This window comes from Ips typographus, linkage group LG2 (genome assembly GCF_016097725.1).
Source record: "Ips typographus isolate SLU linkage group LG2, UJ_Ityp_2.0, whole genome shotgun sequence".
NCBI classification, from domain to species: domain Eukaryota; kingdom Metazoa; phylum Arthropoda; class Insecta; order Coleoptera; family Curculionidae; genus Ips; species Ips typographus.
In genome coordinates, this window is record NC_138423.1 from 21,145,763 (window position 1) to 21,171,760 (window position 25,998).

The window sequence follows — 25,998 nt, forward strand, 5'->3', positions numbered from 1 at the left end:
GGGTGTTGGGTTAAGAAGTTGACATTTTTGGAATCTTCATTAAATTCCCTATCTAATGACACAAAAAACACTATAAAGTCAGGGAGAAAAATGGTGAAAAAGTATAAACTGCTGGAACCCAGAAATACAGTTTGAATGAAAATTACTGTTTTAAGTACATTTTTGAAATCCCTGAAAAAACACCACAAAATTTGGTACAGTCACAGTCTGTCTTATGGGATTTTGATTGGTATAAAAGTGACTAGTAACTATTAAGATTTTATTGTACAATTAACTATACCAAATTATAAAAATGTTGTTCTTACAATAAAATGAATGTAGGTACCTTACAAAAATAGGTAAAGTACAATTTAGGTATATCATGTATACAAATCATTCTAATTTTTTGCAAGTGCATTTTTCAATTTAGACATTTCTTCAGGGTTGATCTGGCAACTAAAAACTGACAAACCAATTATTAAATACAATTCGTACTAAAAACTTAAAAAAAGACAATATCAAAAGCACCAAATTCTAACAACCACTGACGAAAATATATAACCCTTTTTTGAGCCACACCTATTGTTATAACTACACAAAATATGCAAAACCTCAGCGACAAGATTCAGTTGTATATTTAAAAAAAAAACGAGTTTGGTTCTGGAAGACTGAAAGTGCGACAAGAATTATAATTTTAACATTAAGTCCGGCTCAACAAAAATCAAATAATATATTACTTTCTACCTATAAAATCTTAAGTTATAACAATTTTTTGATACAATGATCACGAAAATATTTAATGAACACAACGTATTAATATGCCATATAATATAAAATGTACAATGCCCCAAACGCGATATAGGCATATGGGTCGATATAACGCCAATTTTTTTCAGATTGAACTAGTAAACGAAACGATAACTGACGAATTGATACAATTCGTATAAACAGTAGAAAACACTAAATTTAATGAGTTTATAAAAATCAAACTGCCGACCAAAGTTTTCATGAATATGCAACAATGGAAGTTTACTGAGTGTATTATAAAAATTGAACTATATACAAGTTCAACGTATTTCTATATTTAATTAATAATATATACAACATACAAATTATAAATATTAGGTATGTATTTATGGCAAAGGCCCCTTCTAATTAAGTGATTTTTTTCTGAATTTAGTATCTTAAGTCAAACACTCAACAATTAATTATAAAACTAGTGGGGTGTATGAACAGTTTTTAATAATTAATTATTGTAAAAATTTCTTAAAAAAAACCTGAAAATGTGTAACAAAATTGAGGTTGTAGCGTACAGGGTAATCCACTTTTACTCAATTGCCCAGGATTCGCTAGAATAAGCAGTTACAACATTTTTTCTGAGTCGTTAAGATCCGATGCAAAAATGGTTTAAATAACTCTCTTAAACTGCAAACATAAATGAAAATATTAATTAGTTTAAATACAGGGTGTCCCAAATTGAAAGGAAAGATAGTACATCCAAAAATATTAGAAATCCTACACATATATACCCTCTTAAATGCCCCTTCTTTGAGATACAGGGTGTTAAAGTTAAAAAAATAATAGTTTTCTTTAATATCTCCGGACCAATTTAGAATTTTCCAAAAAACTCAAGGAACAATCTTAAATATGAAAAATATGAACAAAATAAAGAAATTGTATAACTGACATTTGTCACTTCACTATTGGACATGTTCATCTAGTCTGATGTCTTGTGACCAATCGTCAAGTTACTCTACAATTGGTCACAACACGTCAATTGTAAACCTTTTCTCCGTGTTTGTCAGCAGAGTTTTCTCTTCTTATTATTGATTTCCTAAACTAATCCTGCAAAACTTGCTCCCAGTACGACAAACGGTTCGGGAGATATTTACAAAAAAACGGTATTATTTTTTTTTACCTTTTTGACATCCTGTATATTCAAAAAGTGTCACTTAAGGGATGTTTATAGAGACTTTTCCTCATATTTTTGAATGTTTTATCTCTCCTTACAGTTTGTGACACCAAATCAGAGACACATTGTATAATTTAATCTGTAACAAAAAGAAGCACTTACATTTTTAACTGTTGGAGAACATCTTATGGGGCTGTTTAACATGAAATGGTTATGATTGAAGAGGTAATTAATAATATTGCCAAAATAAAATATAGCAAATTAAAAACTGGTGCAAAATGAAATGGACATCCTGTACAATCGTGGGAAGCTAATTATTGTACAGACCGAAAACATCACTTGGGCCAGCAGTTGTACGAACGTAAATAGTGACAAATCACCAAATCGTTTTAACTACAACTTAGTGGACATTTCATCCACATTGGGATAATTATCGAAACGACCTATTTACAATACCGACACAAAATCCTATCTTCGAGTAATCATACTATTAATTCGAAATGGTACATTTAAATGCTCCGAACATTCAAAATACACCGTAAAATTAATTCTCTCTTTTATTTACATTGTACATACATTATTTGTTTGCCACCTAACGTCAGCTGGTGGTATTTGAAGAGCGCTTTTTGCCTTGCTCTTTAACGCTATCGAAATCGTTTTTCTTCCCTTTCGTTAAAGCCAACATAGTCACCAGTTTTTTGGGTGAGTCGCCTACAATCCAACCGTGTTGGACAGGACGATCATCGTCGTCGTCTTCCTCTTCTCTTAGAGGCTTGATTTCGATCAAAGATTGAGACTCATCCTCGCTCGAACTTGACCAATGATACAATGGATTGGCTGCCGCTCTTTTTCTTCTATTTGACGTTACCGTGACCTGGGATGTCACTTCTTGAGACCTTGTGTCATTATTGGCTTTCGGTTTTTTGCGAGGTTTCTTTTTAAGTTTAGGTTTAGGAGGGGCTGGCGGTGGTTGCATGTGCAATGAAGGTGGGGCAGCTTGCACTATAGGTAAAGTTGGTGTAGTTTCTTCAATTTGAGTTTGTTTAGGATGGCCTTTACTGTTTTCAATCAACGCTTCTTCTTCATCTGAACTCCAATACTCGACCAGAACGTTTTGCTTACCGCTGGTGCAGGTGCGCTGACTTTTGCGACTGGCAACTCCGATACATTCTTTTAACTCCAGTTCTAAGTTTATACCCGAATCTTCTTGGTCGTTCTTTTTCTTGGCGCGTTTTCTAGTTTTGCTGCTAATGTTGAATTCGTCATCTGATGAGCCTGAGTTGACTCGCGTTCTTTTACGGCCTTTGTTTACTTTGCCCGAAGACTTCTTCTTGGATTCACTAGTTTTAGGTTTTGATGGTGGTTTCAAAGGTTCTTTATCAAGCTGAATGTCGGTTGAGTTTTTTCCTACCAGCTGGTCAAACAGCATGTTCATCTCCTCTTCTGTCATTTTGGGTTTTTTAGGGAGTTCGTCACAAGGTGGAGGTGGTGGTGGAGGTAAGAACGGACTTTTAACGTCCTGACAACTTCGAACGTAATTCTCTACAAGTTCTCGATTGTCCATTTCTGGAATCTCGGGGATGTTGCGCTGGTCCTCTTCCATGTCCGCTTTCGACTTGGCCGCATTCTTAAAAATTTTTCCCATAATTTTGTACTTATTTTTGGTAATATTTTCTGGAGAAGACTCCTGCTTTCTGGCACTAATGATGGACATTGATGTTCCACTGGATACTGACTTGGCGTCCGCTCCTATAGAATCTGCATAGCCCAAACTATCATCATCAGTGTGGTTGTCTAGTTTAACTAACGATTCATTGTTTGGCAAATAATCTTGAGTTTCTTCAAAATTGAACACATCAAACATCTTTTCGGATACTGCTCTGCTCGTATCTTGTAGGGTTTTCTTTTTATTAACTTTAAATAACAAGTTGCTACCAATTTGAGCCTTTTTAACCGGTTTAGATTTTCTAGCTTGTTTAGTTTTTCCAGGAGTTCCTACATCTTCTGATGGAGATCTTCTGACTAATGATCCTCCATTCAAAAGGTCCAAATTTAAATCTTCTGTCGGAATTGACACTTTTAAACCTTCATAAACTTTTCTCGCTCCTTTTGTAGCAACCTTCTTGCTGGCACTTGAACTGTCACTATCATTTTTCCGGTCGCTCTCCTCTTCCTGTTGAGTGTTGACAAACTGTGTTGACATATTTCTTAATTCTTTGCCTAACACATCACTAAAATTAATTCCAGTGTCATCTTTGTGTTCTACCGGATCAGGATTCAAATGCCAGTTAGAAGATATTGTGTTGGAATTCGAGGCTTCATCGTCGTACGTATCTCCTAAAGGAGTTGGTGTTCTAGAATTATCAGAATATTCGTGGGCGTCTTCTTCGCCTTGCACCAGTTTTTCATTCACAATCTCCGGTTTCATCACCTTGTCAAACTGCTTATTAACTGTTTCAACCTTTTTGGAATAGTTGGAGTTGGAAACTTCAGAACCGCTCTTCAATAAACTGCAACACTCTAAGAAAAGTTCTTCGTCTCTGTTTAATGTTTTTCGTTGTTTCTGGTCTTCATACATTTTAGTGTTGCTTGAGTCCTCTGAAATTTCTTCGTATTGTGTAGGTTTAATAAAGTCCGACTCGCAAACTGTGGCTCTTTGATTTTGCGATTCTACCATTAAAGAGTCTGCATAAGACAAGTTTGAGCAAGAAGATACGGCGTCAAAGTTGCTACCGCTCTTCTGATCAGTTGCCATTCTATCTAAATTACTGCCAATAATATTTTCTAACAAATTGATTTGTTTTTCTAGAATAGTAGCTTGACTGCTGACTGGCATGAGCTGATCAGAAGATTCAAAACTTTTCCTTTCTCCCAAGCTCTTGTAGCGCCTACTAGAACCATCACTGACATCCTCTCTCTGGTCGTTGAAGTTTTGTTTATCAATATTATATTCATTTGTTATGGGTTTGTTTAAAACGTCGCTAATAATGTCAACCAAGTTCAACCCACTAGACAAGACCGGAGACTCTTTAGACAATCTGCGTGGAGACGGACTAGCTGTTTGCAATATGTCTGATATACTGATGTACGCTTTTAGACTTTCGTTTTCCAGTTTTTGCTGTTCCTCTACCACTTCTTTTTGCAACTTGGCTTTTTCTTCTGCCTCTCTAGCTTCCAGTTCTGACAATTTCGATATATGGGTGAGGGTAGCTCGGTGTTTGACTAAACTATCTAGCCTAATAAACGATTTTTTGCAAATGTCGCAGTAATTTTGTTTCGACTGTTCGTGGTGTACGTTATCGACTGGTAAAGTCTTGTCAAGGTCCACATAATCTTGGTCTCTCGCTTTATAAAAGTTAATTGACACTTTCTTGTTTTTTCCTAGTATATCGTCAGTTGTTTTCGTATTTTCCGGACTGTCTTCGGTGAATTCGTAGATTTTTTCCGCGTACTGTGCTTTTACTGTATCGGAATTATTGGAGCTCCCTTCGGTTAATCCTCTAGAAGCGCTATTGGAACTATCTTCATTAAAAACATCAGCAAAGGCATCTAAAGGTTTAGTGGTAATTGGGTTGGCGTTTTCCAAAGATGATTTCTTCAACATATCAAATAATTCATCACTGCTTAGTTTTGGAGCATCTTCAGCTTTTGGTTGAACTTTCGATTCGGTTTTATCCAAGGATTTTTCCTTGCGAGCACCACGAGCTCTGGTTTTTTCTAAAGCATCTATTAGTGGATCAATTAAATCGTTTTCGTTGTATGAAGGGACTTTTCGGCTGCCCCTTCTACTTCGTCGCAATTCTTGTGCTTCGTCACTTTGTTGGGTCGTTTCAGTGGGTTCAACCTCCAAAGATGATAGTTCCAAAGATTGTGGGCTACGAGGAGTGTCAATCCCAATTTGAATAAGGGGAATGTGGTTTTCTATTTCTGCTCCACTAAACTGTTCTTGAACCACTCGATCAAGCTTTGTCTTTTTCTTGCACCGTTTGTTCTCTTCTAGCACCATATTAGCCTGCGAGTCAGATAGCGCTACTTCGTGGATGTTTTCTAAGGCTTTTAGCTTTGCAAACCTATTAGACGGTCTCCGTTTAGGTTCCGTTACTTCTTCACTATTGTTAGTTTTGTGTATAGGCTTGATGATACTACTTTCTTCTGTTTCGTCGTAAAAATCATCAGAAAAGTCGTAGATATCTTCACTTTCAAGAGACTTATCAATTTCGTCCAGTACCGGCGCAATGTCCATTTCAGAACTGGTGATGATATCAGTTAAAGGCGGCAGTTCAGAAAAAACGCTGTCTGTTTTACTCTCTGAAAAGCTGCTAAGAACATCTTTCAACGTGGCAATTGTCAATTTTGGGCTGGGAATGACTTTCTTTTTCTTGTCTGTTGCGCTGGATGATTTTTTCTTTTTCTGTTTAGTTTCACTAATGACATTCTCAACAGGGACAACAACTTCCGGTGGAATGTCTGTGAGATTCCTAGGTGAAGGCAAACTACTTAAAAGTAAGTTTTTAATGTTGATTTTTGCAAGTTCAGCCTCACGGTTTTCAACCAAAACTGGATTAGTTGGCTCTTTACATACAACTACTGAACTTTTTTCGAATAAATCTCGGTCAATTTCTTCTCGTTCTACTGTCAGCTGAGGAGATATATCACCAATATCACCAAAATCTGTGGCGGCTTTTACGCCAGTAAAATGATCAACAGCTAGTTCATTCTGTAGACTGTTTATTTGCTGTAACAGAGGTGACGAGGCTACGTTCTCAAAGCGCTGACTGTCTTCTACGTCGTCGCCATTGTCGTCACGTAAGGACTTCTTTCTTCTAGTTGACCTTTTTTCCACCTCCAATATGTTAGCTACGTCTAGATCCATATTGTTTTTGAGTTTTTTGGCTGATCTGTCATTTTTGCGCTTTTTGTTCAACATGCAGGAGTCCAATTCAGTTGTGTCTATACATTCCAAGTCATTGTTATCCTCGCGAGGAAATTCGTTAACTTCCTTAATTTGAAAGGCGGCGTTGTTGTTAGTAATGTTTTCCAAATTATAAACTTTTTCTTGTGGAGTGTCGCAGAGCACTGCTGGTGCATCTTCTAAAAATTGAGGCACTTGTACAGAGGAAACATCCAGTTTGTCAGCCAGGCTTAGATCTTTGCATTCTACTTGACTTGGTTTGCAGATTGATTTTCTTTTCTTCTGAGTTGCGGTGTTGTTGTAGTTTAGTTCTGCCATGTTAAACAATTCCTCTTCGTTGTAGTTGACGTTCTTTTTTGATCTTCTGCTGGGTCTCAGAATTGTGGCTTCAGACTTGTCATTTTCTGGTTCAGGATCTAGAGTTGGTAGTTCAATCTCATGCTTGTGGTTTAAGACGTCAACAGGCTGAATTAACTCTTCATATCCTGTAGTGCCACCAATTGTACTATTCATCTCAATGGAATAATGATTCTTTTTCGATTTTTTGCTCAATATGGATTCAGAGTTTTCTTCTTCAGCTGGTTTAGCCACTGGGAAAGATAGTTCAATTTCTGGTTTGTGATTCAAGCAGCCCTCAGACCGTGTTAGTGGATCATCTTTCAACTCATTCAATTCAACATTGCCACTGTTACTGACAGTCTTCTTCAACTTCTTGCTGCGTTTCAAATCAGTTTTCTTTGCAGGTTCAACTTGTAATTGAATGTCTACTCTGCAGTTTTCATTGACTTCAGATGATATTGTGGTTTCAGCATTGAACTCCACACTATTTACCTCATTGTAGCTGATATCCTTTATCAACTTGCTGTTATGTTCAAATACGGAGTCAGACTTCACTTCCTTTTCTTCTGCAACTAGGGCGGGGATATCTGATTTCTGGTTTACAATCAGAATTGATGTTTCTAGACAATTCAATTCACTCACATCACTATTTATTGCAAAGCTACTCGCCTTCTTTCCGTCTTCAACTAATTCAGCAACTAAGGGTATCGGAACTTCTGCTTTTTGATTTAGATCCTCTGTAGTTAGGATTGAAGTTTTCAAAACGTTTAAATCGACATTGCTACCATTAATGATATCACTGTAACTGATATCATTTTTCAGTTTCTTGGTGCGTTTCAATTCAGACTTGCTCCTATTTCTTTCACCTTCAAGCAGGGACAAACTGTTGTTGTCTAGCTCACTCACAGTTGAGGTTGATGTAACCTTTCTCACAATTTCCAAATCAATATTCGTATCTTCACCTGTTTCCTTATGTTTGAGGTTCTTCTTTTTTTTGCTGCGTTTCAACTTCTTACCCACTGAAACTTCATCATCAACTAAGGCTTGGAGTGCAGTTTGTGGTTTTTGGTTCAAATCATCTTCAGCATTTGCTTCACTGTAACTCAAGTTCTTTTTTGACTTTTTGCCGCGTTTTAATAGTGGCTCAGACTTATCAGCTACGATTTGGGCCAAAAACTCACTTGGATCGCCAGCAGTAGAGGTTGGTGTTATTTCTTCCAGAACATTTATTCCAATATTGGTACCGTTACAAATATCATTAGTTGCGTCATTGTATTCCTTTCCATGCTTGAAATCATCGGTAACGCGTTCATCTTGAGGAAAACTTTGATCATCCGCTCTGTGATTTAAATCATCTGCAGTAGTTTGCAACTCTTCTAGAACATCAACCGTGATGTTCTTTTTCGACTTTTTGTTACGTTTTGATTTGCTTCCATCGCAAATTGGCTCAACAACTTGGACAAGAGATTCAATTTTCAATTTGTCGTTTAAATCATCTATAGATGGAACTGGCGTAATTTCCTCCAGAACTTTCATTTCAACATAGCTACCAAAAATATTTCTATTAAGTTCATTACAACTGGCAGTCTTGTAATTCAGTACCGTATCCTGCATTTCGCTCTCATCAACTGAATCAGCATCTTGAGCAGATAAATCAGTGTCCAATTTCTGGTCTGCATTGGAAGTTGGTGTTGTAATTTCCTCCAACACATTCAACCCAACGTTACTTCCGTTTTTGACATCACTATTCACTTTTTTCGACTTCCTAGTCCGTCTCAATTCAGATAAAGGCTTTTTCGAGCTGCTACAATTTTCAACTGCATCTTGGGTAGAAAGTTGAACTGTAGTTGTATCCAAAACATTCAATTCGACACTGCTTTCGCTACTAGTGTGCTTGTTGTTCTTTTTCGACTTTCTAGCACGTCTTAGTATAGATGAATCTTTCTCCATATTAGCTTCACCTGCAACTGTTTCATCAACTTCTGGTTGGTTGGTCAGTTCACCTTCCATTTCATCTACACCTGATATACCAACATGAACAGGATTCTCAACCTCGTTTTTACCCGTCAGAATTGATGCGTCTTCTTCCAGAACATTTGATTTGATACAATTATCACCGAATGTTTCTAACGATGTCAACCCGATTGTAGCATCTTTTACCAAGTAATTGTGAAGCATTGGATCAATTTGGTCAACATGGTGGATATCCACAACTAACTTGGGAATTTCAGAAAATTCTGAAGCTTTGAAAACCGTCGCTCCATTTTTAACAAATCCTTCTAGAGCTTTGCTTTCGTTTCGTTTCGATTTTTTGCTGTTTGTAGCATTTAATTGTTCCAAACCAGTTAAAAGTAAACTGTCAAAATTGTCTTCGTTATAGTTTACCAGTTTCCTAGCGCGTTTACTTTTTAATCCTGAAGAAAGGTTGGATTTATTGTCTTCGGGAAGTTGAACTGACTGAGACTTTTTTCTTGGGGAATCCCGAATGATTTCAGCAGACTGCGACAGTTTGAAAGATCTGTGATCATTTTCTAATGTGTCTCCAACTAGAACACTATCTACAGTTTTTTTATCTATAGAATCCTCATTTAATCTTTCTACAAACCCTGAGTCTTCCATTGAAGCTGTCGGCTTTACTACAAAACTTTCAGTGGCTGCTTCTTCAGTAGGAATTTCATTATTTAAACTTGGATCTTCTACTGTTATAATTTGGTCCACAACTCTTGACCCACTGTCAACAGACGGTGAAAATTCCTTGGCTGTATCTTGCTGAATTTCTTCAATATTTTTGGTGTAATTTTCAGTGAAAACTTCAACTATCGGCTCGGATAAAGAACTTTCTTCCGAAAGTAGCGTCTCTTTGTGAGCAGTTCGTTTTTGTTTCCGGTCAGTAGCTTGTCGCTTCTTTTTACTCTTCAGTTTCTTATTTTGTGGTTTTATCGGTGTGGATTCTTCTAGAGGCGTGTGGAAGTCGTTGGGTGAAGACAAAGCAGTTGTTTTGGTTGTATGTTCACTGTTCAAATTCCCATACAGCTGTATCGCTGGTAAAATACCAACTTCTTCGCTTTTTTTAGATGAATCTAGCTCTAAAGTTTGATTGCTTGGCTTGGTAACTTCAGCCTTAATCGGTGGTAAGTGAATAAGTTCTCTGGAAGCAATCATAGCATTGTTTCTCTCAATTATATTGGTGTTTATAGGTATGTCTTCGATTTCCATGTCCATTTCCTCTACCGAGTCATTCAGCACTTCTTTGTCAGTCTCAATGTTATTAGTGCTGCTAAAAAGACTGAGATCGTCAAAAACGGAATCGTCAACTATGCTAGTCGGAGGAATTCGTTTAGTCTTCTTGTTTATTACCAAAGCAAAATTTTTAAATAAATCGTTGTCAATTTTGTCGATTTTTCTTGAACTTTTGGATTTTCGTCTTGTTCGCTGAGTAGTGCCAGAATCTTTGATGTCTTTATTGGTTTCTGGTGATTGTTCAGTCACGGGACTTAATGTTGCTGAATGAGTTTCAGGCTTTAGTAAGTTAGGATCATCTTTCAAGTCAATTAAAGCAAAAATGCCACTTTTGGATTCAATTTGTGGCAGTATTTCAACAGGACTAGATCCACTTTCTGATGTTTTCAATGCTTTAATGTTGGTATTTTTAGCGGCCAATCGTTTCCTCTTTACCAACCCTGTACGCTTTTTCTTCCTCATTACCGACTTAATCACCTTTTTAACACCATTAGCTGGTTTCTCCACGTTCTCTTTCAAACTGTCAGTGTTCACTGTTTCTAGAGACTCTTCATTGTTGGATTGAATGCTTGGATACAAATCATCTATTGTAGGTAAGGTCTCTTCAGGAACTGTCTCCGGATTTATAAAAGTTTCAGGTTTAGAAATTTCCTTTCTGAGAGTGGATAAAGGAAGTGTGTCTTCAGGATCTGGGACTAATTTTGCTGGGGACGTTAAATTGTCACTACAATCAACATTTTGCTGATTTGGTACACTGGTTTCAGGTTCTGTGTATACAACATCAGTAGATAGATCAGCAGATTTAGGCACTTTTCCTGCTACGCAAGACACTTCTAAAGTTACTGGGCTAGGTTCAACAAAAACTGAAGAAACTTGTTCTGCTGAGCTTAATAAAGACTGAGTTTTCTTGATTCTGGCTATCAGTGGATCTTCACAGTTACTTGACGGTGCAATAATCAACTTGTCTTTGCCGAAGATTATATTTGTAATCAAACTATCATCGGAACGTTTCTTCTTCTTTTTCTGGGTCTTTCTAAGCTGGTTTAAATCAGTGGTTTCCACAAGTTGGTCTTCAAACCAAGTTAAACTGCTATTGACTACACTGTCTATAGTGTCGTCCACTTTATTTCGTTGATTTTCAGTCATCAGTGCAGCATCCTGAATCACTTTTTGGATAATATTGTCTACTGATGTCCAAGTGGATGTGGATGGCGGATCGGGAAGTGGACTTGCTGGTTTTATTATGTTTTTAAGATCAGGAGTACTGGAAGATTTTTTGCTGAGATCTAAAGCAATTACCTCGGGACTTGGAGGTTTATCAGAAGGAATTGATAATGGTCGAGGGTCGACACTACTAATGGAAGAAGTACTAAACAAACTTTCCATTGAAGATGTCTTGTCGTCTTTTTGTTGTAGTTTGCTAGTGAGCATTGCTATGCAATCGTTGAGTCCTCTACTGGGTTTGCGGATTTTACCTTTTGTACCCAGACTCGGCGAAACTGCGGAGCCTATTGATTTGTTTTTTATTAAACTAGCATCCGAAGATGTTTTATCGTCAATTTCACTCTTTCCTTCTAAAGGTAGTGGTGTCTCGGTCTTAATCGATAACGGTTCAACAATCAAAGGCTCGACTTTGGTCGGGTAATTCTCAACCACGTCAAAATTAACATCACCTTTGGCTTGCATACTTTTCTCTTCATTATTTTCCAAATTGAATATAGTCTCAGGAATGGGAGGGTTTTCAGTAGAATCAGTTGAACTACCCGCAATAGGCGCAAGATCTTCCGGTCCTTGAGAACATTCTTTGATTTCGGCCGGGACCACAACTTTTCCCGATAGAATGCCATCCTTTCTTGCCGACGTCTCTACTAAAAAAGATTGATCCTTGATTTTTTCCGTTTCCTCAACCCTTTTGGTTACAGTCTTATCACTTTTCAGCTTTTTCACTTTGTCTATCACTTTACGTAAACTAAACTTTCGCTTCTTCTTATCAGTTTCAGCCTCGACATTTTCCATTACCGCAGGCTGTTTGACTTTTGATCTACTACTCCTGGAGTCTTTAGGAGTGTTGTTGGTATTGACGGTAGCCAAAAAGTCATTTTCTTTCGAAGCCCTCTTCCGTAAACTTAAACTTCTAACAAAACCTTTCAGACCACCTTTTTTGTTTTGATAGCATTCCAAGTTTAAGAAACTCGAACTGGAATCTTCACTTTTTTGGTTATTAACAGAAGAAATTTCATCCAAACTTGTGGACTTTTTCAATGATTTTAAATTGGTCTTTTTAACTGGAAAGAAATTTTTTAAGTTTAATCTACTGGCTAACATTCGCTTTACAGGTTTAACACCATTATCTACTGAGTCTGACTCTAATTTCTTGACTGTGGTTTGACGTTTCGGTTCTTTAGCTACAGAAACCTCGTTGTTTTCCAACACACCGCTGTTTTCTGAAGAGGAATTTTTCGATAGTACCATATTTTTACTCAACCGCTGGCTGCGCAAAGCTTTCATTTTCCGTTTAACTAATAAAGACGAATTAAGATCTAAAATTCTACTACTTAAAACCTTATTTAAACTCCTAAGAGTCCGACAGCTGCGTTGCTGATTCGAATTCGATTTAACCGAATCCAGCTGTGGCTTATTGCCAATCTTCTTACCACACTTAACATTGGCGGTTTTCTTGGAGACTGCTTTCTTCTTCTTTCTGGTTTTGAATAGCACGTCAGAGAGCGATATTATACTTCTTCGGGAACGTTTTGCCGGCAAATTTGCCAGCATGCGTTCAATAGTGTCAGCTATAATGAAATAAATTAAAGATCTACTAAAATAAGTTAGAAACGACGTACCATCACTAGGTCTTTGCCGGGGACCGTCCATTGCTTTCTTGCATACCTTCTTTTCTGAGGGTTCAGTCTTTCGTTTGATTTGAGTTTTGGGCTCAAAGCCTGTAGAAATAATTTAAGTCAGGTGATTTAAATTAGAATATTATATTATAATATTCTTTATAAAGAATATTTAGAAGTTTGGCTATACAAATAATATTGCTAAGTGCTTTGTGTTAACTTTTAACAATACTGTAATTTTGTAACAAAGCTGTTAACATTTCTAATTTAAATATAGAAGGAAAATTTATAGAAATTTATTTTTGAATAAAATGCCAAGAGAATTTAGAAATTTTAGAGAATGATGAAGAAAAAGCTAATAAATGCACATCAAAACCAACAATTCAGGCAATGGAATTTGGACTATCTGGAGATTATAAAATGCAAAGTATAATATATTGTAGACATCTATGTTTTTTAGAGGAACTACACTGTAAGTAGTCTTTACAGCTCCATGAACACTTTCATACTTTTTTGTCACGTGACAGCTGTCATAAAAGTTAAAACCAGTTTACCAGTGACTTGAAACTATAAAATTTGAAATAGTTGGTAGTTTGAATAATTACACTAAAAGTTCTGTTTAAAGCTCCATAGTTAGAGCCAAATTTGACAGTTCAGATGTTAAGAAACACTTTAATGCACGTTGGTGGAGTCACGTGACAGCTATCATAACTGTCAAAACCCACTCACCAGTGACCTGAAAGTGTGAAATACCAAATAGATGTGTATCTTTATGGAAGTGCACTGTAAGTTTTGTTTATAGCTCCAAGGAGCCAAATTTGACAGTTTTGACTTTAAGGAACACTTTTATACTTTTCTTACGTCACGTGACAGCTGTCAAAACTGTAAAAAGCCACTCATCAGTTACCTGAAGGCATAAAATATTTTCAGGCTCCCAAATATTGACAAATTAACTTGACAGAGTTACGAATAACAATTGGCCGCGCGATTCCTCAAAGAGACGCGACTATTTGACATTTTCCAGCTTCACGGCACTGTTTAATGACTTGTGACAGCTGCCAGGTGACTGTCATTAAACATCATAGCAAACTACTGACTGAATCACAAGTTTTGGCTTTGGCAACGTTGATTTGCACGTAATTTTCAAGTTTTGCCATGTGGAAAAGGTGTTTTAGAGTCTGAAAAGTAGCATTCCTTTCGGTTTGACTGAGGGGTGAGACCCCTTGTCTAAAATTCTCTTGCTTGAATTGTTGCAAAGCCATATTGCAAGCACAAATTCTTCTTTGGGTCATCTCGAGGTCTAAAGTAATCAAATCTCGTCAATTAACTGGTCTTCCAGTAAAATGTTTAGAATAGAGTACACTTGACCGCAAATAATAAAGCAATAATTTAAGTCTCAAAGACCAAACTCTCCAATTTCCATATAGAATTATTTATTTATTAAGTATCATCATCATTTCTCTCTCTACAAATATTTTCTCTACAAATAACATAATTTGAGAGTAACCCTATTGAGAGAACTAGAAAAAAACATAAGAAAAATATTTGGCAACGTACAGCTTTTGAAATTACCCACTTACGTCTTCCTTTAGGAGATTCTAAACGATGCCACGTTGTGGCTAACGTAACACAAAATCCAAGTTGTGGATCAACTAGAGTTAAATACGATCCCATTAGGTATAATAGAAACTTACCGCTACGCTTTCGGCGAGCCTTAGCTCCATACGGTCGGTATTTGTACTTCTTCCTGGCCAATAACCAGGTCCAGTCTCCCCCACATTCGAGGATGTGTCGGTGAAGTTCACCTAAAGAATTGCACTTTTTCCCACACTTTTTACACATTCTCGCGTCGCTCCTTTTCCACTGTTTGCACGGGATGGTTTCCTCGACCACGCCCACTTTGCCTAATCCTGGGATGCTGAGGTGTCGATACAGTTCGCCCTGGTTTCCCACAAACTCATAGTGTTGTACCCAAACGCTTTGGTGGAACAAACTTTTATGGTCCACCAGGTACTTCATGTTGGAAAATTTGCCACCACAAGCTGCGCAAATGTACATACGGCTTCTTGCCCATTCCCCGGTTAGTTCAATTAATTCGTTTCTAGCACGGGCTTTATTGGTAGGCAGCTCAAAATTTTCGGTTTCTTGGGAAGAACATATCAGAGCAATTTTGTCAGACTTATCAAATTCTTCGTAAAATGACGAAGTTTTTCGACGTAGGTCTAGATAAGCTGGAATCTCTCTTTGATCAATATCCTTAGAGGAAGCATCAGTCGGTCCATCATCATCTTTAACAAGGTCATAGACTCGAGTCAACAAATCATTAAGAATCTCCCGGACATCCGTAAAATCCTCTTGGCTAATATCATTCCCGGAAGACGAATTCAATTTGTCGAAAGCCGCCTTTTTACTGGCTTCTTCTTTGAGATCTTCAAAAGGTCCTCTGCGATCTAGAATTTTGTTGAGTTCTTCTCGTTTTATCTTGCTTTTGTACTCTTCTCCAGTAGCGTATTCCTGAAGTTCTTTAACGCTTTTTTTCTTGTGCATTATATTTTGTTGACGCTCTTTTATCACCATTTGCGTCCACATATCCAATTTGCTAAGGTCTCTGTTTTCTTTTTGCTGTAAAATGCTCGCCTGGTACTTTCTCCTAGTGAAATATTTATAATGCACTTCGTCACTTTTGAGTTGTGTCCTCTTTTTTGATGGTTTCGAACCATACTCGATCTGGGACTCAAAGTCTTCGCCAAACTGCGAATTCAGCGACAACGAAGAAGCTGGAGTGACAGCGTTAAGCGAAACCGTACATCCATAGTTGTCTGAATTGGAATTTTGGGCTTCTTGAGTTGCTGAGGTTACTTTCTCGAAATTCGATATTCGGTTTTCAGACTCTTCATTTTTGAAAAGTTTACCATCAATATGATGTAATAAGTTCTCTTCAATATTGCACTTTATACGGTTGAAGAAGGCTTTGTCAAAGACGTCGTCAAAAGTTAAGGAACTGATTTTAAGGTTGTCGATGGAATGGTCGGTGATTTTTTTTACGCGGTAGAAATTGTCGAACTCTGGATAAGGATTGATGGAGGAATTTCTTAATTTTTCGCCGGTTTGTTTCGAACTGGAAGCGGATTCGGATTTGGTAGCGCTAGAAAGTCGTTTCTCGCGCCGTTTTTTCTTTTGCAATGTTTTGTCTTTTGCGTGCTGTTGCAACCGTTTGCTTCTTTTCAGTGCTACTTTCGATGTCTTGATCGACATTTTTTTAGTGCGTATTTCTCCCATTTTTTTTGTGTTCTTTTTTTGTTTGGAACCTTTTTCTTCAACTGGTGACGATTCGTCCCGAGTTTTGTTCCGCAGTTTGCTGCGAGTTAACTTGTGTGGTACAGCAGCGTCATCAGATCCGCTTAATGTAAGCGAGGAACTATCACTATCTAGCGATTTATTAATGATGGCATGCTGAGAGGTGTTGTGGTTAGCTAAGTGAAGAGATGATGAAAAACGTTCACTACAAGGCAGACAACCAAAATACTTGTTAGAATGTTCTTGAACCAAATGTTGAAAGAGATCGTTCAGCGTGTGCTCAGAAGAGTTCAGGTTATCACAATGGTCACACGGTGTAGAACTTAATGCGTTCTGTCGTCGTGCGCTCACTCTTCTCGCGGATTTCAACGAATGAACGCGTTCGACATGCTTCTGGCGCAAATTGGCACTAACGAATGTCCTATCACAAAACAGACACAGCAGTTTACGGACGCTTTTGGTTTTGTTACCGCTAGGACAGTCCACTACATCCTGTTTAGCTGGGATTTGGATTTTTGACTGTGAAACATCACCAAGGTTCGTTTCCTGGCCCTCTTCTCCAGAAAAAACCTTTTTGGTTGTTTCCGCCACGTCCCTATCGGTTTTACTGGGTGTTGGCTCGACCGCAGACACATCGTTGGGCAAATCGTCTTCAGATGACTTGGAGCTATCCGCATCTTTACCGCTGGTTTTTGATGCGTGTGGAACGATGTCGACGGCATGAGTGGAACTAGACTTTCCATTTTGATTGCCATCCGCTGAGTCGAATGAACTGCTATTCACCATGCTGAACTCGCGAGTAGTTCTAAGAGGCAAATTTAACCTGAAAGATAAATTTATTAATTCAAGTCGAGGAAAAATCAAGATAAAGTATTTAAACTATTTCAAATGCCTTCACATGGGTATTTCTATTAATTTACGGAACAGCAAGTGTTACAGTTACAATAGTTTTCTGATTTTATTTGCAGATATTAATTCGCTTTAATTATATGGTTGGTATTTTCACAAATGGCGCCACTAGCGAGGCCACTAGTCTTCCATTTGTGGTGTAATAATTTATTCCAGAATATAAAGTACCTATAAAAAATAACAACATGACAAAAATGTAAAACTCTTGGTAAAAATACATTATTAGAATAAAAATTCAGATAATTTATGAATATAATTTATTAGCCAGTTTATAATTACCTAAAAATAAAGGAGATTCTCAATTCACTGACTTTATGGATAAATTTTGAAATGAATGTTTGTTCTGAACAAAACATAGTTCAAAATATAAAAATGTCCCATTAAACAAACTTTGGTTCATGTAAACATTCCTACTATACATAAAGACACATATGCCATTGAATTTCAGTCAAACTCTATTCTTACAATAGTTTTATTCGTTTTACAATTTGTACTAAGTAGTTGGATTTTGGCATTCTATAGAAAAGCTTTTTTTAAGATAAACATGGTTATCTTAAATTGATTGCAAATTTCGGTAGTTCAAACAAGCAGAAAACAGAAAGAATGATATTTTCTTTTGGTGCAAAATTGTTATCTGCATGTATTTGTATGTGCAAGTGTTTTTAAGTATTCTGCTCCTAATTATTGTATTATTATAATCAGAATTGCACCCTGCAGAGAGAGAGAGAGAGAAAGGCAAAACTGAATGAAATTTTGCAGAAAACATGGAAAAAAACAAAAAACAGTGGAAAATCTGATTGTTTTTGAAAAATATGTAGTACCAAAAATTAAACAGAATCATCACAGATCACCTCATGGCCATTTTAATCAAAATAATCAAGGAATTTCTTATAGTTAGATGAGCAGCCATATACAGAGTGTGTATTAAGTATTTGTGCAGGTAAAAAGCAGGCCAAGTACTTAAAAAACACCCTGTATGTATAGGCAAATATTATTGCTTAGGACCAGTTGGGACCAGTACTTTTGCTAATACTTTCACCTCCAGATAAATTTATTTTTAGAATAATTTCAATAGAAATGAGTGAAATGACCAATAGTAGTCTCTGATTTTACAGTTTTCATACAAATTATCATTAGAATAAATTTACTCTGAAGTGAAAGTACTGGCCCTTAGTGTTATAATTAAGCAAACTTCACTCAAATTTTAAACTGTCTGTTATTTTTTTTAAACAGTTCACATTACTGTTGTTTTACAGAATATTTTATCTGAAGCCTAAATGAATTAATTAAATTAATTAATAATAATTAAATTTGTTTTGTATTTAAAGTGATTGTTGATAATAATCATTTACTAAATAAACACCTTGTATCTTGCCTTAAATAAACAATTATCCTGGAATCAATGTTAAATTAAAGTAATTAGTTAACTTCTCTCTAAACGGATGGCACTGAAAAATTTTGTAAATTTTGCAAACTGCTTCTAATTTTGCATGTTATTGTTATTATGGTGTAAAGAAATACTTTTTTTTGCTCTTCTTCAAAACTTGAATAATTGCTTTTGGTACTAATTTTCAATAATTCAGGGAAAGGATATGCCATTTACAGACACAAGATAAAATGTCAGTATTCAACAATAGTAGTCTTCCTGGGAAACCCTGATCTGTCCTAAGAAGGTTAAATAGAGTATTCGTTTTTTCAAGTCTCAACATTCTTATATTTAGCAATAGAATCAGAGTTAGGTAGGTGCACCAAAATAAACAAGTTGGTTTTAAGCATAACCTGACAAATATGAATCAACTAGCTATTATTTTGTATTTTTTTTAGTTATCAGAGTTCTTATTTACATTAAAGGCTGATGATTAAACAATGTTTAGGTTATCTCTATTAATATTTAAGTAAACTAAATTTCTATTAAAAACACCTGAAAAAATGCAGTAGTATAAATTGGTTGTTACTGTGTTTTAGAATCAAATTAAAACAATGTGTGTTCAAAAGGTGAGCATTACTTAGCAATACTCTCGGTTATACTATAGTTAAATGAGACTTTTATGTTGTAGGATTAGTCAAGTTCAAGGGTAGTTAGGCCTAAGGTTAGGCACACGTAATGATTAGCAGGAAAGTGGTTTACTAGACAATTCAGTAAAAAAAAAAACCATCAGAGTGGCTTCATGGGTTTTTCATGTAATGTTTTTGAACCTCCCTTCATAAAGATGGAGTTATATGCCTGATGAAGCCAACAAGCAGAAACACATGTAGCTGGGGTATAAATATCTTTCCTTCCTTCTCCTACTTTTTTTGTGAATCAAATAGATCAGATAGGTATAAGCAATAATAATTTACATAAATACATGGATCCTACATGGGATAGATGCATATGCAAATATTGCTTGCTTTATAGTTTTTAAGATAAGTAAAGGTAATAACTAGAGCTTTAGATATCATATAGGTCCTTGACTCTGATTTTCAAAAACCCATAAGGCCATTCTAGAAAAATGCACATATTTTATTACCTATTTGCTACAAATATTCACTTGACACATTGAATCATTAACCAGAAAATCAATACAAGGGTAACAAATAACGTCATTAGCTACTGAAATTCCTCAAGAAAGTGAAAACAAAATTTCAAAGCTGAAACAATGATCCTTACTATTTGACCTACCCCCATACACCAAAACATCAATAATAAGAACACTTATTTGAAACTGGATCTAAAGATTTTGATAAAATTGAATAGTGGTAAGGATTTTTACGTGTAATCCACGATAACGGGACTAAAACCTGACCCCTGGTAATTGGGTGCAGCGTCTTGGGCCGTCGATAAGGCATTTTTCATGCAACGAAAGTATCGGAGACACTCGATCGACGACATAAAAATGAGCGTCAAGAAAGCACTCCTAATACAGACCTGTCAGTTTACTGGCCCCCGTAAAACGACCAAAATAAACGCAAACGGAAGCTCCGCGAGACTGTGCTCGTTTATTTCAGCCCCAGGAAAAACGATTTAACTGGTTTTCAATAGTCAAAATGCAATCCCAACACCCTTTCGACCAAGGACACACGTAACAAAACTGTCACAAGGAACTCACCAAAATGAGGTTAATCCAGTTTGAGTTCACCTATAAGCGATGTCGGGATGGGGGGCCGAGGCTCCGCTAGCACCCAGCACAATCATTTTGTCCAGTTCCACTTATGTTTAAGGTTATTATCAACAAACAAAAACAACTTTTAACTTGAGGATAGGGCGAAGCTCTTAGCACGTACGCGCACGGCCCGTCCATTTCACGCACCTCTTTTGTTGCGCACGCGCGCCATCTGTCACCAGCTGATTAAACCGATCCTGCCATATTGTATATTTTTAATCTTGAGTTTACATTTTATAATTATTTTGCTGCATATTATTGTTGTCTACTTCTGGGAACTAAAAAAGAAGTAAAATTTCATTGTTTAACAATTTTCAAGCAACCTACCTATAGACAGTTTTAATGCCATATTTTTTGAAAAAAAAAAAATCAATACCAATTCCTTTCTTAACTGTCAAAAAGTGCCAATTATACCAAAGCAATTGTCAAACTATAATTTTATTTACTTAAAAACAATATTACAGCAAAAATCCTTCAAACTGATTTAAAATGTATTATAAATTAATTGTAAATTAAGATTTGACCCTGTTTGTTTTGATGGTTAATGATGGAGAAAAAAATCAGGAATCACAATGGCAACGAGTACATGTCAGCTGATCAACTACTCACAAAGCGGCGTTGTGTCACGTGATATTATTTGCATGGTTGTCTTGAAAACTTTACAACCGTTATTTTTTTATTTTCAAACCTGCGTTATTTCTTATGGCGAGTGGAAAGTGAGTACTTTCCACCTGGGTGAATGTCAATATGCGTTTTGTCATATCCGGGATAACCCGGATAACTTTTAACAGTTAAGTTAAGAGACTGTCTGCCGCCACCTCTGCAACAGCTCCCAGCTCAGGTGATGATGAGTAACATCTGCGTCTTCAGAAATCTTCCTGTTAAAAGCACTTTAAGAAATGTTTCAGCTCAAAATATTAAGACACAATAGCACAATAATTACGTTGCCAAGATAATGCTGTGGTGGTTTTGAAGTCATAACTAGTACCTATACTACCTTATTGTTAGAAACTATTAGCAATTAGTATTTCAACTGAATGATTTATTAAAAGTTCGATGAGATTTTGATAAATGGTTGAAAATAAAATAGTACCTATAACCCCGGTAGAAAGTTTAATTTCTGTCTCGAGATAAAGTTCCACCACTTTCCACCTGAGTATGTAATATACTATTGTTTTTTTTTCGTTTTCCCGACACTCTCAAGAGTTTTTGAGAAGGACTAAGACAAGTTTTCTTTAGAATGTAATATTTTGCATCTAATCTGTCACATTCAAATCTTTCTTAGGACAGTCGATAATACAAAAAAATGTAATTTTATTACTTTTAATTAATGATGGGCGTCAATTTACCTAGACCAGTTATTTACCGCGGAAAGGTAAAGTAAAATTGGAAAAAAAAATACAGTGACAGGGAAATGTATCAATTTCACCAGTAAATTCCAATTTGACCAATAAATTGATGGATCTAATTGAAATTTCCCTTAAAGATAATATCATTTTCCTGACATTAATTTTAAAAGTCATAAACATCACTTTAATCACTTTAATTTTTTCATCACTTGCACTCCCTGTATAGCATAGCGGCACTGACGCACTGTGAAACTTCCATGGATGAGTTTAGTAGTACTTTATGAACATATTTGCTTTTTTTCAAATTTTTCGTAACTTTCACCGTTTCTGAGCGAATTAGCAAAAACTGGTTTGATAGGAAATAACTGGATTGGATTGTACGAAATACTCAGTAAATGCGACAGCTCTTGGTTAGGGATGAAAATAGTTGATAAAGGAGATTTTACACATGCATACTTTTACTTGCACCAATAGAAACTGGTGTGCCAGTAAATTTAATTTTGCACGTGTAAACATCAACTTGCTTAAATTTACGTGCACACGCCAAGTAAATCTATGCATCTGTAAACTCTCTTTAAGGTGTTGATGCGCCACTTGTGATATTTAAAAAATATCCACCAAAATATCGCAAAATTTTTTATTTGAAGGGTAAAATCACTGAAACCAATCACATTTCTTAAAACACAACGTCATATAATAATATATTTCAATTTTAAATGCCTTCAACAACACACATTATACCAATAACTATAGGTACACATAAAGATCTATGCCTACACAATACCACTGAGAATACTCACATATTATCGCTACAGTATATTTTTACAACGTTATATCATAAAATTGGCTAAAATATACCATGTATTTTTTCAAATTTCATGTATAGAAATATTGTCAAAACTTCTATTTATTTGCAGACCTAATGCAAAAACAAGTAGACTTCTGGTGTAGTGAATAACACAAGAACAGTTCTATTTTGACAAGAGTAATACTGATCATTGTTTGGTGTTATAATTTGTTCTTTAGGTATAGATAATTGGCTTGGAACACGGCTTTTAACATTATTTGCTAAACATGCACATAATCTATTATGTTATGTAATAAAATTACACTTTAACAAGGGCTAGATAAAGTATAATATAGATATTATAATATAATGTGTTCTACTAATAAATATTATAACAATACATAACCTAACAAATTTTCATAAACAGTATGATTTTGGCAGAATTTGTACCATAAGTTGGACGTCTATTTTCTTGACTTGTGCTCATAAACAAATTGCATTTTTTGTGTGTCAAAATCTGTTAAACACTAATCAAAATACCAGGCAATCATAGTGTTATTCCAAAAATTCCTCCACTAACAGTGATTACTCATCTATAATAATAATAATAAACCTCATCAGCACTAGAATCACCACGTCCAATGTGCTGATTTCTATAATGTATATTTTTAGTTTGGCTTTAACATCAGGCAATATATTTGGTTGTAAAGACTAGAAAAGCGTCAATTTTCATAAAAATCCTATAAAACATAGATAAAAATGACTAGATAGTTTTTAAAAATAGTACATTACTCAACTTGAGTTTATAAAATTCATAACTCTTGCAGAACTACTGTTTGTTTACTAGAGCCCAAAAATCACATGACAAAGTAATAATCATGAAATGTAACAAATTTTGGTTGGTTTGACAGTTGATCATAGAAGTGTATGCTTGAAGTTATATGTGGATTACAGCATATTTTATGCATCACACATTTTCCTGTCTTACTGGATGTGTAAAACAGAATATACTATACTAATTTCAAGTCAAAAAGCTTACTCAAACTTTGAGGTTTATTTGGCAACAATGAAAGTATCAAGTCTCCTTGTTTTTAATCAATATTTAGGTTCTGAAAGAACCACTTAATGGCACATTCCTAGGTCGATGTAAGTCTTGAAAATGGGCCTTGCATAGCAAGCCCAGCCCTACTGAAACAATTGGAAAACCCACAATAGCACAAATAAATTCTCCTCTCAATTTTGGAGACCAAACCAGTTCACCTGAGTGATAACAACAGCATTAGTAATAAACATTGATAATCACCTTCAACTTACCACTTGGTGATGCATAAAAAAGTGACCACCACACACCAATAACTGGAAGAGCATAAGACATGGCAGCAATAGTAAACACATATGACTGTGATAAAATCAATAACTTGAATGAACTAATGGTAAATAGTATGTAAGCTATTTGGAACACCAGAGTGTACCAAAAGATATATTTGCAATTATCAGAAGTTGACAATGTGTGATTTGGATTAATAAAATGGCATGCTAAGCCTTGTAGTGTAAAATTCAGAGATTCTTTTGGTGTGGAGCCCTAAAAATTAAAATCTCTTTTACACAATATTTATTTTTTATTTTTAATTACCTTGCCAACTCCTGGTATTAAATCTACCCAAAAAGTAGCCAACACCAAGACAGAAAGAAATATATGAATCCAGGCAGCAAAGTGAACTGATGACTTTTTAATCAAAACTTCAGAGTTAGTCAGTCTTTCACAATCATTTGAGCCTATATGAGAATCAGTCCCAATTGAACTTGAAATTGTATTAAGTAGAGCTGGTGAAACTATATTTGCAGGCATCTAGCACAAATGTCAAATAAGCTAATTTGTCTCAGAAATTGTTTCAACTTACAGTTTCACATTCAGGGGCAACATAGCGATCTAACACTGTGTAAAAGGCAGAAAATAATACCAAACTGAGCATATACAGTGCAGTCCATGTGGTGTGGGTCTTCCAAGGCCAAAGCCCTGCATCATCTGACACTTTTTGCCTTTCATACCCTCTGCAAACAAATTCATCACATAGACCATAATCAACAGTTATGAATAAACCAACAATGACAGTTGTTGCTGAAAATATCCTGTGCAAACCCATTACTAAAATCAAAAAAATTTAAATTACCACATAAAATGTAAATTAAACAACTTACAATTTCTACAGAAGAAAAAGTAGTACAAAAGGGCTAGAACTAAAATAATTCCTTTAATAGGATCTTGGAGATGACACATAACACGATTTCGATCAACTGCATATAAATATAAATACACAAAACCAGCATAAAAGCAGGAAAGTGTGAAAAGGGGCCAAACTTTTATAGGTAAGGCAAGGATACTTTGGTTCTTAAATTTATGACACAAAAACTTCATAACTATTAATATTACAATCAAGATTATAGTGGACAATGGAACATTGAAAAGAATAAAGGAGTAAACATTTCCTTTGCTATTTAGAGTGCTGAGGTACAGAGGCAAAGTTATCAGCAAGACAGTGCTTGAAATTATAAGTACAGAAAGGTTTAGAAAAAATTCTAATTTAGTTTGAGGAAAAAACGTTAACGGTAAAAGATATCTCTCTTCAGGTTTATCTACTGGACAGCAGTGATCTTCTGTTTCAGATAGGGACTCTTCATCAGAAGCTTGCAGCAGCTCTTCATGATCTTCTTCCATTTTTGTGGCAGTTTTAGTGTTCACACTTTAGAACGCTTTATAATAGGAATATTACAGTTAATTAAAATTAAGTTTGGAAATATTTGTAAAAATCACTTCTTAAATGGGAGTGTTTGTTTTTGTTTATTTACTAGGAAAATCTGTCATCTGTCATCCACTCATCCCGGGCAGGCCGTCAATGACATTATATCTGCATCTCTTTTCTAATCGTTAATCGTGAGAGAGAAGGAAACAAATTTGTTATCGCATGAGGACGCTGCCGTTAAGTTGGATTTTAAATTGTTATTTTGCGGGTTTTACTTTTTCTGTTAGTTTTACTCTTAAATTTAAAAAAAAATAGATCTTTTACTCTAATAAAGGTCTCTTCTGATATTGTCAATCAATTTGTACGAGACAGACTAAATACAATTTTAAAAAGCCCGCTATTAAACTGTCCAAAGCATGCGTAGGCCGGCAATGAGCTGTCAAATTCAACAACTGCCAAGAAAACGAATTTATTCATGATGATACGTTTCAAAAATGCTAGCGGCATTCACACGAGTGGAACAAAGATGCCGCGTGTCAGTCCAGTCGGA

The 25,998-nt window shown here is 35.7% G+C and overlaps 2 protein-coding genes across 4 annotated transcripts; both read right to left on the reverse strand.

The window, feature by feature from the left end:
- Positions 1–244: 244 nt before the first annotated feature.
- LOC145724654 (uncharacterized) lies at positions 245–20,856 on the reverse strand. Of its 2 annotated transcripts, none has more exons than XM_081973010.1 (4): positions 20,518–20,856; positions 14,803–17,342; positions 13,226–13,324; positions 245–13,174 (listed from the first exon to the last, which is right to left on the reverse strand). In XM_081973010.1, the coding sequence occupies exons 2-4, from the start codon at positions 17,303–17,305 to the stop codon at positions 2,490–2,492; spliced, it is 13,287 nt and encodes a 4,428-aa protein (XP_081829136.1). In that variant the 5' UTR covers positions 17,306–17,342; positions 20,518–20,856; the 3' UTR covers positions 245–2,489. The 2 variants fall into 2 exon arrangements, with proteins under 2 accessions (XP_081829136.1, XP_081829137.1); XM_081973011.1 differs by having other exon boundaries at positions 14,917–17,342; positions 20,518–20,855.
- Positions 20,857–22,592: 1,736 nt separating this feature from the next.
- Positions 22,593–25,569, reverse strand: LOC145724008 (uncharacterized). Of its 2 annotated transcripts, XR_014176902.1 has the most exons (6): positions 24,907–25,569; positions 24,609–24,853; positions 24,341–24,556; positions 24,022–24,289; positions 23,505–23,967; positions 22,593–23,447 (listed from the first exon to the last, which is right to left on the reverse strand). XR_014176902.1 is itself a non-coding variant. In XM_081972072.1 (5 exons), the coding sequence occupies exons 1-5, from the start codon at positions 25,421–25,423 to the stop codon at positions 23,810–23,812; spliced, it is 1,404 nt and encodes a 467-aa protein (XP_081828198.1). In that variant the 5' UTR covers positions 25,424–25,569; the 3' UTR covers positions 22,593–23,809. The 2 variants fall into 2 exon arrangements, 1 of the variants encoding a protein (XP_081828198.1); XM_081972072.1 differs by having other exon boundaries at positions 22,593–23,967.
- Between the last annotated feature and the right edge of the window lie 429 nt (positions 25,570–25,998).